Source organism: Erithacus rubecula (genome assembly GCF_903797595.1).
Source record: "Erithacus rubecula genome assembly, chromosome: 3".
NCBI lineage: Eukaryota > Metazoa > Chordata > Aves > Passeriformes > Muscicapidae > Erithacus > Erithacus rubecula.
In genome coordinates this window covers 2424464-2437174 of record NC_136689.1, presented here as the reverse complement: position 1 = coordinate 2437174, position 12711 = coordinate 2424464, and the positions used below count along the sequence as shown (strand labels likewise).

Below are 12711 nucleotides of genomic sequence, written 5' to 3'. Positions count from 1 at the left end.
ATCATTATAATTCTTTAAACATTCATCATTTTAAAGGCGGCACACAGACAATCCCTCACGCCTCCCCTGCGGCACCGCCCCCCTTCCCCTCACGCAGAGGGCGGGAAAGCGGCGGGCAGGGGGCGTGGCCTGGCGCGGCCATTGAGGCCGGGCGGGTAATGGCGGCCGGGGGCGGCGGCGCCGCCTGGCGGCGGGGCGGGGCGGCAGCGGGGGCTGAGGGGGCCGCGCCGTGAGGGGACAAAGCGCTGGAGCCGCCAGGTAAAACCGCGGGGGGACGGAGCCGCGGGGAGGCACGGGGAGAGCGGCTGGGAGGAAGGGGATGGGCCGCGCTGACGGCGCCGAGCCCGGCTGCGTGTCGGCGGCAGGAACCGCTTCCCCTCAGAGCGAGTTTCCCCCGCCGCCGGGCTCGGGGCTGAGGCGGAGCCGCCCCGCTGTAATTGAAGCCCTGGGTGAGGAGGGAGGGACGGAGGGAGGGACCGCGGGGGCTCCTTCTCTGCTTTGTGTCCAGGTGGCGAGGCCGAGGGGCGGCCATGGGGGTGCAGGACCGGCCCCAGTGCTTCTTCGAGATAGAGATCAACAGGGAGCCAGGTAAGGCTGGCCTTGGGGCTTTTAAATCACGCTTTTTGCCTGCATGATGGGCCCTCGCCGCTAGCAGCGAGTTTGGCCATTGATGCGTTTTTTTCTGAGTTACTTTTTAATAACTTCGGATGTTTTCTGGGGTGCTGGATGCTCCTCATTCTCCCTTGAGATCGATTTTTATTTGCACGCATGAATATAAAGGTTCGGCAGAGCTGATAAACGCTGTTCTGAAGGTAAAAAAACCAGTCTGGTGATGTATTATACCTCTTCTGTTATACCTTTGTTATGCCGCTTCTATAAACTGTGGAAAAGCGGGGCAGGCTGTGAGGAGACTGGATATTTACTCCTATAAGTATTTTTAATGATACAGTAATTAAAAGTGGGAAGGAATTTAGGGATTCCCAATCTGGGCTAAATCTCCTTGTCCTGCTCGAAATGTGTCTTCTGAATGTAGAGGAAGAATTGAGCATTCAGTCATAGAAACACAGAACACCTCACCAGCTGGCCTGTTAAAAAAAAAAACCCAAATAATTAGAATAAATTCATCTTTTAACTCTTATTTTCCCTATACAAGTGTGATGCCCAGAAGCTGTAGGCTGTGAGTTTTAATGCTGAACAGCAGCTTGGTTCCCTCTTGTGTTTTCCCCCTCTCTGTAAAGATGGGAGTGGAGATTTTTCTCACCCGTCTCTTTGAACACGCGTTTATCAATCCGTATTAATTGTGTCACACATACTCCGTGCTTTATCTTGTCTCTACAAAAATGAATATATGTGATGCCTTCGTGACGCTTTCACTTTCATTTTCTGCTTCGATGTTTCTCTGATAACCTTTGAATTGAGAGCTTATGTCTCAGATATTCCAAATTTCAGCCTTGAAACCCTTTTAGCGTTTTATTTTCACCACAATTTCAGAAGAGAGGTGCTTGTCTAACTTCAGAGACCTGATAGGGCGTATCTGTAAATCTGTTGCTGTTGTAACTCCTCTCTGAGTTCTTTCGACTGACACTGTGTTTTCTGAATACTTCCAAGGAGGAGATAAGTGGCGATGTAAATGGAGTTTTAACATGTTCTGTGTCTTTAAATTCGGGTGGAATTTACTACGGAATGAGACAACGAAAACTGTTTCAGGTTGGGTGGGTTTCCAGTTAGGATCGGTAGTTTGATGGGATTGGTTTAGAGCAAAGACAATTCATTCTCAATCTCATTTGCTGTTAATCTTTTTAGGTTTAGTGTGTGGTTTTTTTTTTGCTTGTTTGGGTTTTTTTTGTTTTGACTCTATCTGAAGGGTCTCTCCCTGCACTGTTTTCTCTGCTCTCCCTGCCCAGGTTGCTGCTCCCATTTCATGATTTCTCCTCGTCCCCTCCTCAGCCTTGAGCTGAGCATCTCGAGTGAAAGTGGATTACCTCATTTCCCCCCAAACCCATTTGAGTTTGATGACTGATAGAGCTGTCAGGGAGGAATTGCAGTGTTGGTGTTCTTGGTGGTGCAGAGCTTGGGTTACCTGGAGCAGACCCAGGGCTTTGGCTCTGTTTGTGTCTGTCTGCATTTATTTTCTCTTGGAAGTAACAGGAATCTCCCAGCTGCACATCAAACTTGGAGCCCTGCTGGTTTCATTGCACCTGACTCATGGCTTGGCTTTTTGCAGGAGAAATGCCAGTTTGTAAAATTGGTGTTGGGACTTGTGTGCTGTCTTTATTGCTGCTTTATTCTGGTGCCTGTTTATTCATTCACTGTGCAACTCTGTCTCAGGATTTAAGGATATATTTAAAAAGCTTAAACGTTGCTCTCTTAGCTCTAAGATGACCTTCAAAAGCTGAATCAAGTAGTAAATCAGTGCTTCCAAATGACACCAAGCACTAATTCTGAGAGATGTTCTCTCCTGCTGGCACTAGTGAGGTATTAATTTTAACTTTTGAGCTGCCAGCAGATTTCCAAATGAACATTTTGACATCAATAAATAAGCTGATATGCTTATTCAATTTTAGGAGAAGTGGGGAGCATAACAGCCCTGCATTTTGTTGCTAGCCAAGAAAAAAGGCCTGGTGCCCACCTTGTGTGAAAAGCTGAACAAACATCTCCACAAAATGCAGAGAGGAGGGGATGTGCCTCTTGCAGCACTGGAAGCATCTTTTTGCCTGCAGAACACAAAACTGTGTCATTTTTCACACTCTAGGTTGCTGTGAGTCCAAAAGTGTTCCCCCCACGCAGCTGCCAAATTTTGGCTCTCCCTATCCAGGCTTTGCTTGCCCAGGGTGTGCCAGGATACCTGTAACAATTAAAAGTCAGGTCAGTTTTACTCTAATAAAGATCCTTGGAAAATGCAGGAGTGAATATCTTTGCTTTGGCTGTGCTTCCAGAAGCTTTATTACAGCTTTTGTGTCCACATTTTATTACAGCTACAGAATCTTGGAATAAAACTCAGTGCCAGCTTGTACTTGCCTCTTGCAGTGGGGCAAACTTTTGTTGGCTTGGTGTTTTTTAAAGCTAAATTTAGTCTGCTTTTAAATAAGTTGCCTGTTAAGCATTTTTTTTTTGTGGGTGCAGGTTGTGGCTCATAATTTTTAAAGGGCAAATGGAAAACAAATCAGGAAGAAGCATTTATTTTGATACTGGCACAAACAGTGCTTCTCCTTTCTTTTGGGCTCCCCACCAGTAGATTTGGGCACACAGAGTGTGCACACAGGATTAAGCTGCTTACAGTATTCCAAGAATTTCAGGATGGCAGCAGATGCCTATTTAAATAATTCTGTCTTTACTTTGTGAGGCAAAATCTGTGTGAAGCTGCAGCCTTTCAGGTACTGTGATAATTGGAACAGATGTCCCACTAAGGATGTCACAGATGCACTTGGCTGCTCCAGCAGTTCCTGTGGCCATTCAAGATCTTTTTCCCACATCTCCCCTCCTCACTCCACCTCCTGGCTTCATCCATCATAAAATTTGGTAAATTTACTCAGTTTTGCTTTGTTTCATTCTTATTCATAGAATAATTTATCAAATCTCTCTTTGGTTTTTGGGGTTTTTTTTCCTCTTTTTTCTTTTCCTGTCTTCTACTTCTGTTTGACCCTTGGCTCATTGATTTGTTCCACTTCAGTTTCTTTAATTCCTAAGGTGTGTCCTTAACCATAACAGCCAGTCTGGTCTTTCCTTACTTTTCTCTTTCTAGTCACTTTAGCCTGAAGTTTGGTGTATTTTGGGATTTCAGCTGCTGTGAATTTATGTGGAATGAGTTCCCCTGCAATAGTCACTGTATTGTGCCTCCAGTAATAGACCCAGTGACACCTTGTGGGGTTCTTGTTACCTTTCCTAAAGACAGAAACTGTTCTCAACTCACTCCACGTTAACTTTTAGTCTTTAGAAGGGAAAAAGTTGTATATTGGCAGAAAATAGTACCCAGAACTTTGGCTGTCCACGAGCCCATAGGCAACCACTGTGTGTGGGACAGCAGGAGCCAAGGGAGATCCCAGATGGAGAAAATCCTCTCAGGGATGGTAAGATGGAGATTTGAAAGGAATTGATTCAATAAAAATTTTATTCAGAATAATCATGTGTTGTCAGTGCAGGATGAAATACCCTGAAGTCTCACCTTGAGGTCTGGAACAAGTTGGGTCAGTAAATGAAAGAAAAGCTGATCAGCCTCTTCTGCCAGGAGAAGGCCAAGAGCTGCCTCTCACTTGCATATCCCTGAGAAACCAAACCCAGGGAATGGTTGGTGTGTGAAATAAGTTTGGTTTTGTGGAGACCAGGGGAGAAGGGAATGGAGGGACCTTCAGTTGGTATTTGTGGAAAAATTAGAGAGCTGGGGAAAGAAGTTTATGGTGGTTTTCAGTGCAGAGAGTGCAGGTGGAGCATGGAGATGTTCACCAAGTGTTAATGTGTCAGGGCTACAATCCCTGTCAGGAGAACTGGGGCATCCATTCTTGAAATTTGTATTTTAAATAAAATCTACTCTTGTTCCACACTTGTTCAAAACTGAAGCCACATTTCTGCTTCCAAGCAGTTTTTTTTAAATTTATGTGCCTAAACATTCAGAGTTTTAGGGATAAACAAATTAATGAAATTCAAATAGGGTCCTTTTAGTGAGTTGTTATTTAAACTTGGATGCAAATCTGTCTGAGCCTTTGGGCCCTTGGCAGCCATCCTGGGCTGTGCATCATTGTCTCACTGGTTGTAATCCCTGCTTTCTCCTTCTGCAGGATATTCCTGCTGATAGGCTGGGAAAAATACCTCTTGTTTGCTTTACTCAAAGAAATTGAGAAAAGATAAAATCCAGTAGATACAGTTTGGAAAAAACTAGGTTTGTTTTGGGAGTGTGTAGCTGAATTTGGTACCTGTGTGGTCCAACATAATAAAATCTAATAAAACAGTTCACATTACTTGAAACAATGTGTGTTTGGCTCCCAAGGTTTTTATTTTTTTCCCCCAAAAGTTAAGCAGCTAAATTGGAGGATTTACCTTTGAAACAACAAACACTTGAAATCAATGATAATTTTAATAAACTTTGCTAGAAGGAGCTCTTATTTCAGTATGACATGGATATTCCTACCCTAAGTTTTTACCACTTAATTTGAATCAAGTAGTAGTTTGTCCTCAGCTAGAAAATTGTTAAGGAGTTCAAAACAAAAAAAAAAAAACAAAAAAAAACCCAAAAAAATCATTTTGTAGTTTGGAAATTGGATTATTTTTTGGTCATTTTTGCCTTTTGGCTTCTCTAATTGGTGCAGCTCATTAGCTGCAGAGAGCACTTCATCAAATTTCTAAACAGCTTAGATTTTATATGGGCATCACTTGCTGTATGTAATGTATATATTTCACCACTTACTCTGATTCTTTAAAAAATGAATTCAAAGCCTGCTTTGAATACTTTATCAAGTTATTGTTTCATAAATAATAGGCAAATGTAATCCCAACAGTTTTTACTTTAGCTTGGAATTGAGGTGTCTGGGCAGGCTCATCTCTTGGTTAAATCCAACTGAAAATTCTGGGTAGGTTTGTGAGCAGCTTTTATCTACTTGACTTGTTCTTTTTAGTGATTTTTGTTTGTTTATTTTAATTCACTGTGCAAATATTATGGTTAGTACAGAAAGCTTCTTCCCTCATCAGATCACTTAACCTTTGCATGGGTGAAATGAAGCTGAAGAAAGCATTGGAAATTCCCTGCAGTGAAGGTGGATCATTTCAGAGAAGAGGTGTCTAAATCTGAGGAAATAAGTAACATCTCAAATGCTTATATTATCTGTGTTATACCTCAGCTCCAAGTTTTAAATGAGATTTTTCTTTTTTTGTGATGCATGAGGCAAAAGAAAAATTCATAGGTGCTAATCATACATACTTCTAATAATTTTTTTCTTAGCAGCTGTTCTTCATACATCTTTGACCAAGGTGTGAAAATGGGTTTGATCTTTCTCTGGCACATTTCATTGCCTGTTTGTCAGTGGAAAATGCAACCTTTCAGTGATAATGGTATTCATGCAGTTGCAGTAAAATGCAGACAGGAGCTCAGCAGATGGATGCACAGTGTGTGGTTTGTGTCTCAGGAGCAGACAGCAGCTTTTTCTGTGGCTGGATGGAGCTGGGTAAGCAGTGCTCCAGGTTTGATGGAGGAGACACCCTTTATCTTATAAACTGGGTCTGTAATCTTTGGATGTTGGATATATAATGTGCAGGATTAAAGGACATAAAAAGACCAGGCTGGATGGGGCATGGGGTAACCTGATCTAGTGGAAGGTGTCCCTGTGCATGGAACTGGATGATTTAAGGTCCCTTCCAGCACAAATCATTCTGTGACTTTATAAGCACCTGGCAGACTTTGTTATTGACAAAGCACTGCAGAAAAATACTGCTGAAACTGATCCCTTAGTTCTGAATGTCTCTTCCCATCTTCTGCCTTGTCATCTGCAGGAACATAAGAGACTTCTTCCAGTGGAACACCACAGTGGTGCTGTCTGCTGCTTCAGGTGCTAAATGTGGTGGGTTGTAAGTAGGGCTTGCAACCAAAATCCTTCTGCAATTTATGCCTCAGGGTAAAAGTCCCTTCTGGAGCCTGCAGGGACTGACAGCTCTCAGTTACTTGGCAGCTGGCACCTTGGTGAGGCAGCAGCTGGGCTGGAGAGCAGAGTGGGGGTAGTGACAGCTTTTTCCCTGGAAAGTGTTGTGTGTTATTTCACACAGTGACTGCATGAGGAATCTTCTCCTGCAGAGACAGAGAGAGCTGGGACTGTTCAGCCTGGAGAAAAAGCTCCAAGGAGCCCTTAGAGTCTCTTCCAGGACCTGGAGGGGCCCCAGGAGAACTGGAGAGGGACTCACATGGGCATGGAGCAATGGGACAAGGGGAGTGGTGTTAAACTGAAGGAGGATGGGTTTATATGAGATATTAGGTAGAAATTCCTCCCTGTCAAGGTGGTGAGCCCTGGCACAGGGTGCCCAGAGAAGCTGTGGCTGCCCCTGGATCCCTGGAAGTGTCCAAGGCCAGGCTGGACAGGGCTTGGAGCCCTGAAGGTGTCCCTGCCCAGGGCAGTAGAGCTGTAACTGGATGATCTTTAAAGTCCCTTCCAACCCAAACCATCCTGGGACTCTGTTCCATGATTCTGTACAGTCTGGATATGGCTCTCTAAATCACTCAGTCACTGTTCAGTTTGCTGCTTTTGCAGCAGAGGAATGGGATTTGTGTTCTCCTGAATTCCTGGGTTATAATGAAAATTGATAACTCTTCTACTAAACTGTCCTCTCTGTTGTGTTCCTTGTAGGAATCTTCAATCCTCACAGCTTAGAATGCTTTGTTCACTTGTAAATAGCCATCCTGTCATAGTGGTAGTTACACAATTGCTGTTTGATGGGGGATCTTTGAATATTCCCTATTTCTTCATTCTTTGAACACTCTCCCTCCCTATTTCATTTGGATTTTCCTGCTGTAATGATGAATGCTTAGAGAACATTCTTACAGCAGTTAATGAGATACAGACCTTTCAACAGCTCAAACATCTTGAAATTTTATCTAAGATCATCAAGCACTGGTGCTGTCATCTTATTTCTTCCTTTCTGAACCAACAATTCACCATCTTATAGTTGTATATATTTGGACAGAGTCTTAAAATTGAATGCAGTTTCTTAGGAGCCTCTCCAGTCTTTTTGGTAAGTATTGAATGAAATACTGAAATTTTTTTTTTTTGAAAGGAAAGAGAAGTAGTAGTTACTGTCCCTGTAGTTCCTGTAGTAGTTTTTTTTTTAAATGATGAAGTTTTACCAGTGTGCACCACTAGAGTGTAGTGCTCATTGAAAAAATTATTACTGGTCTCCTTGTAGTCCTGCCCAACAGTGAGGCTTCTATGGATTATTTTACAACCTGCAGAAATGCCAATTTTTTCCTGTCTGCCTTTCATCTCCCCTGTTTGGTTCATTTGGGTTTTTTTAAACTAAAGGATTTTAGGCCAAAAGTGCCAATGCAGCTGTAATCCTCAGCACAATATGGAGCTAAGCCAGTTGGGCTTTGTAGGTAATGATCACAGGGAAAACTGTGGAAATGTGATTATTAATGTATTTGTATAAACACAGTAATTGGGGAGGGAATTGTTCCAGCTCTCTGAGGACCTGTATTTATGGGAAATCATTTTCAAAATGGAAAAGATCTGACATGATTAAACTGTTTTAGTAAATCAGCTTGGCTTTCCAGCTTCAAATCACAATGAAATTTCTAGGACTTGTGATAAATTGGATGGAATTATATTACTTCATGACTTTTTTTTTTTATTTTATAATTATGTTATTCTTCTTTCTTGCTGTGTATTTTACTATATGCATACTTAAGATATTTTCTTGGTCTGCTTGATAAAAGAACCTTTTCTCAGAAAATTGCACTTTTAGAACATACAAATTGATTTATGTGCAGATTTTCTTATTCCAAACACTTCTAAAACTCTATTTTCTAAATTATTTTCTAGTTGGTCGAATTATGTTTCAGCTTTTCTCAGACATTTGTCCGAAGACTTGTAAAAACTTCCTTTGCTTGTGCTCAGGTACGTAGCTGATATTTCAGATTTTTTATTGTTGCTTCCAATAATTTTTTTTTTTTTTTTGGTACAAATACAAACCACATCCATATGCAAGGCCTGTGCCCATCTGAGAAGGTAAATTATGATGGAGAGGTGGTGCTGTCTCATTCTGGACCATATAATCTGCATAAAGCCATCATCAAGCTGGGGTATTTTTGGCAGATGGGAGGACAGGGTGATTCTGGCATTGCTGTCAGAATTAGATTTGGCCCCTGGAAAAATCCCTCTGACAGAGAGAGGCTCCTGCTTCTAAATTCCAGCAGCTGGACTTGCAGATGCTCCCCACCATGAATTAAACATGTGCTGTGGTGCTTTGTCAGGAGCTGATTCCTTTCTGATCTCAAACTTGGCACCTGATTCCATTGAGCTGCTAGTCCAGGTATTAACAGGGCAGCTGCTTCTCCTCTGCCATCCCATGTCCAAGGGATTTGCAGTGCATGGGAAAAGAGCTGCTTAGGCAAGAAGGGTGTAAGTAGATGGAGCTCAAAGACAATGATTTTTCTGTTCCAGACAAAATTCATGCATGTCTAGAGCAAAAAGAACAAGGCTGGTATTTGGCCTGAAACAAAAGAGAAGCTGAGCTCATGGGCATTGTACTGGTGGTTGTGGAAAAGTGTCTGAGCTCAGGGTGGTGCTGCAGCTCTTACCAGTGGAACAGCTGCTGTGTCTTTCACCTGACTGCCAAAGTCCTGGCAGTACTCTAAAGGGGAGTAAGGAAAGGGACTGGGACTGTGACCATGGCCAAAGCTCCCAGCTCCAGTGCCATGCAGGATCCCATTCTCTGAGGGTTTTTCCATAACCCTGAGGGACACCCTGATGTCAGGCAGATAACTCCATGGTGGTGTTTGATGAGAAGTTTTCAGTGCTGCAGCAAAGAGGGGCATGCTTTGGGGTGGAGTGTGTTCATCCCTGTAATAAATAGCTTTGCTTGCATAACTCATGTGAAAAACAAAAACAGGGTTAGGAGGAGGCATGGATTGGGATTATGGGTGTGGAGAGCCAGGTAAATAACTTGCATTCCATGAGTGATGGATGATAAACAGCAATGCCATGTGTGGGCTTTGTGCCACAAACTGCCCTTTGCCTTCATGCTGGCACTGGTGGGCTTGGAATGGCAAATTTGGGATGATTGAGCTCTTAATTTGGGGTGGCAGAGTAATAGATTACAGCAAGGGAGTGTTGGCTCTGGGTAATGAGTGTACCTGCATTTCTGAGAGTGCAGAATATTTGATAAAATGTCCTCTAACCCAGTGTCAAATACCTATTCCATAACCAGTGATGGCATAAAATTGAACATTTTATTTGTTCTGTTATTTATCCTGTTTCATGATTCAGCACACAGCATCTCCTGCACATGTGGATAGTGTGGGATTTTAGCTGTTGCACAGTGTATAATACAATAATAACCTTTTACTGTTAATTGCTGCATTCTGCCAGCTCCCCTTTTCTGGGAAGCACAAGTCTCTTGACTAATATAAATCCCTCATGACCCAACCATGTAGGACCTCAGTCCTGTCAGTCATTGTGACCTCATCCACAAGCCCAGGGCAGCTTCTGCTCTGAATTTTGGAAGAGATACTAACAAAACCTGATATTCTGGGGCCACTAACTCAAAAATCACCAGTCCACCTGATCTGCAGCTGATGTAAAGGGTTGGCCTGACACTGTGCATGGATTGGTGAAGGTGTGGAAGCTTGGAGTAGCTCAATCCCACTTTTCCAAGTGTGCATCCCATTGAAACTGAGTTGAAACCTGTTTTCCTGGCATTTTTTCTGGGAATCATCTGGCACATCCAGATGTGTGAGTGGTTTGAAAAGGATTCTGTGAACTACATAGGAGTATAGCTGTGCCCACAGAAAATAGTTAATTTACCATTATCCTGAACTCTTGTATTTTTTATAAATTATCCTGAGCAGATTAACACACTTCTTCTTAAGGGGGGGAGAAAATTTTTTAAGAAACAATTTTCACCTGAGAGTCCTCTTGTAAAGATCCCCCATGTGGATGGTGAAAAGGCACCAGGTAGGAAGGACTGTGTTATCCTTTAGTTATGGCTCCCATGTCCCTTAGAAGCAGGGAAGGAAAACCTTGGAATTTGTTACAATCTGTAGCTTCTTTTTGTTTCATTCTTGCAGGTGAAAAAGGAATTGGCAAAACAACTGGAAAGAAGCTGTGCTACAAAGGCACCACATTCCATCGTGTGGTTAAAAACTTCATGATTCAGGGTGGGGACTTCAGTGAAGGTAAAATGGGCTTTTAAAACTGCTAAGTTTTAAATGGAGCAGAAATGTTACTATTTTTGTGTTCATAATATATAATTTCAGAAAATACCATGGAAGTATTGCAATGCCATAAGAATACTTTATTTGCTATGAAGTATAGCATAGATGACCCATTTAATTGTTAATTTTTGAAGTTCTAAAATGTTTCAACTGTTGTAAAATTTGTTTAGAAAAGTGTGTTAACTCTCACTGGAGGGTTTTGATATTTTATCTTATTAAAACAATTCAAATCCCAACTCTAGTCTTAACTGCTTTTCACTTCTGTGCCTGCAGTGGAGGCAACACTGGTGAGGTTCTGTTGGTACAGAAATAGAACTGTTTGAATAAGTTTAAAATTAATAATAAAGCATTGAATGAGTTAGAAATGTTTTAAAAGTCTCCAGAAGGAGTTTTCCAGGATTGTCTATTCCTTTCCTGAAATACCTGTGCTTACCAAAATGTTTGTTTTCACTGTGTCCTGAAATCCTGGGCCTGATCAAATGAGCATGAGGAGGGAATATCCTATTTTGAGAGTCAAGTGCTGGTGGAATATTATGCACAGCTTTTGTATAAATGAAACAAAAAATTTTAATTGCTGCTTTTTAATGTGTAGGTAATGGAAAAGGAGGTGAATCTATTTATGGTGGCTATTTTAAAGGTAAGAGCAAATATGTCTTTGCAGATTCTTTGTTCAGTTCTGAGATAAGTCTTGATTCTCAAAGTACTTAATGAAAACAGGTCCACTCATAGATCAACTTTTGCATGAAACTAATGTTGCATGAGAATTCCTTTTATATGCATGACTTTCAGATAATTTTATGTTAATATTTAACTTAAAATGACAATTAATTAAGGCTAACATAATTGGTTAAACATGACTTTCAGCATGGAGGCTAGGCAACTTTATTCATGAATAAACTCCTATCTTCCTGCCTAAAACTGTCAACATATTCTTTTGTTTATAGAGAATGTGGTCTTTTGCAAAATGAAAAGGTAAGAGACAAAAGCTCAGTAACACAAATTCAAACTCTGTTCCCTTGTCCCCTCCCTAGTAAATATATAGACAACTGCTAAGTCCCTTTTTAGATGGATATCTGTGTTGCTTGGAGAAATAAAGAGTTCTGTGTCTAACCTTTTTGAGGGTTAATGACTTATTCTGAGAGACAATCCACATAATTCCAGCTCTAAACAGTGATTTCTTCTTTTATTCATGTCCCTTTTCCTCCCCTTCCCTACTCAAGGTTTGTATGCTTAGGGTTCATTTCTGATTTTATTTCTATGCTACACAAATCATTTTCCTTGCAAAGAGTTGGTAAATAAATGTACAATTGCCTCTTGTAAAAATCTGTTGGAAGGAAAATGGTGAGTTTATAAATTATTTGCTTAAAAGCATACAATTATGTATTGAAAAAAAATCAGGTGATTACTATGATATTCAAGTGTTAAGATAGTGAATATATTTATTTACAGCCTCTGGTTCTGTGTGTTGCAAGTAGCTCTGGTTAGATGCATGAAATTAAGTTTCTCTTAAAAAAGACACAATTTGATGTGAGAGTATTGAAGTTTTTAGTCAAGGAAAGGCTTCAGCAGATCCATTTACTAAGAAGTTACTCAGGGTTTGTTTCTCCCAGTGAGTGCTAAATATTCAGGATTGTGTTTTGATATGTGATCTAAAAATTAATAGCTTTGTACATCCAAATTAGTATTTTTATCTTTGGGAATGACCTTGAGAAGATCTGGTTTTATATTCTGCTGTACAACCAGAACTCCTCTTTAATTCACTGTAATATAAAATGCATGTTAGTTTAGTCTTAATGTTTTTTATA

The 12711-nt window shown here is 41.3% G+C and overlaps 1 protein-coding gene across 7 annotated transcripts in view; it reads left to right on the top strand.

Moving 5' to 3' along the window:
- The first annotated feature begins 212 nt into the window (after positions 1 to 212).
- The window catches only part of NKTR (natural killer cell triggering receptor), a 34036-nt gene continuing 21537 nt past the window's right edge, over positions 213 to 12711 (top strand). For 4 of the 7 annotated variants that reach the window (XM_079300492.1, XM_079300486.1, XM_079300487.1 and 1 more), the window contains exons 1-5: positions 218 to 258; positions 509 to 588; positions 8514 to 8588; positions 10760 to 10867; positions 11499 to 11543. In XM_079300492.1, coding sequence (XP_079156618.1) covers positions 531 to 588; positions 8514 to 8588; positions 10760 to 10867; positions 11499 to 11543 — 286 coding nt within the window. In that variant the 5' untranslated portion in view covers positions 218 to 258; positions 509 to 530. Of the gene's footprint in view, positions 259 to 292; positions 589 to 8513; positions 8589 to 10759; positions 10868 to 11498; positions 11544 to 12711 lie in introns of those variants that run through there. The other 3 variants (XM_079300490.1, XM_079300488.1, XM_079300489.1) reach the window with 2 other exon arrangements.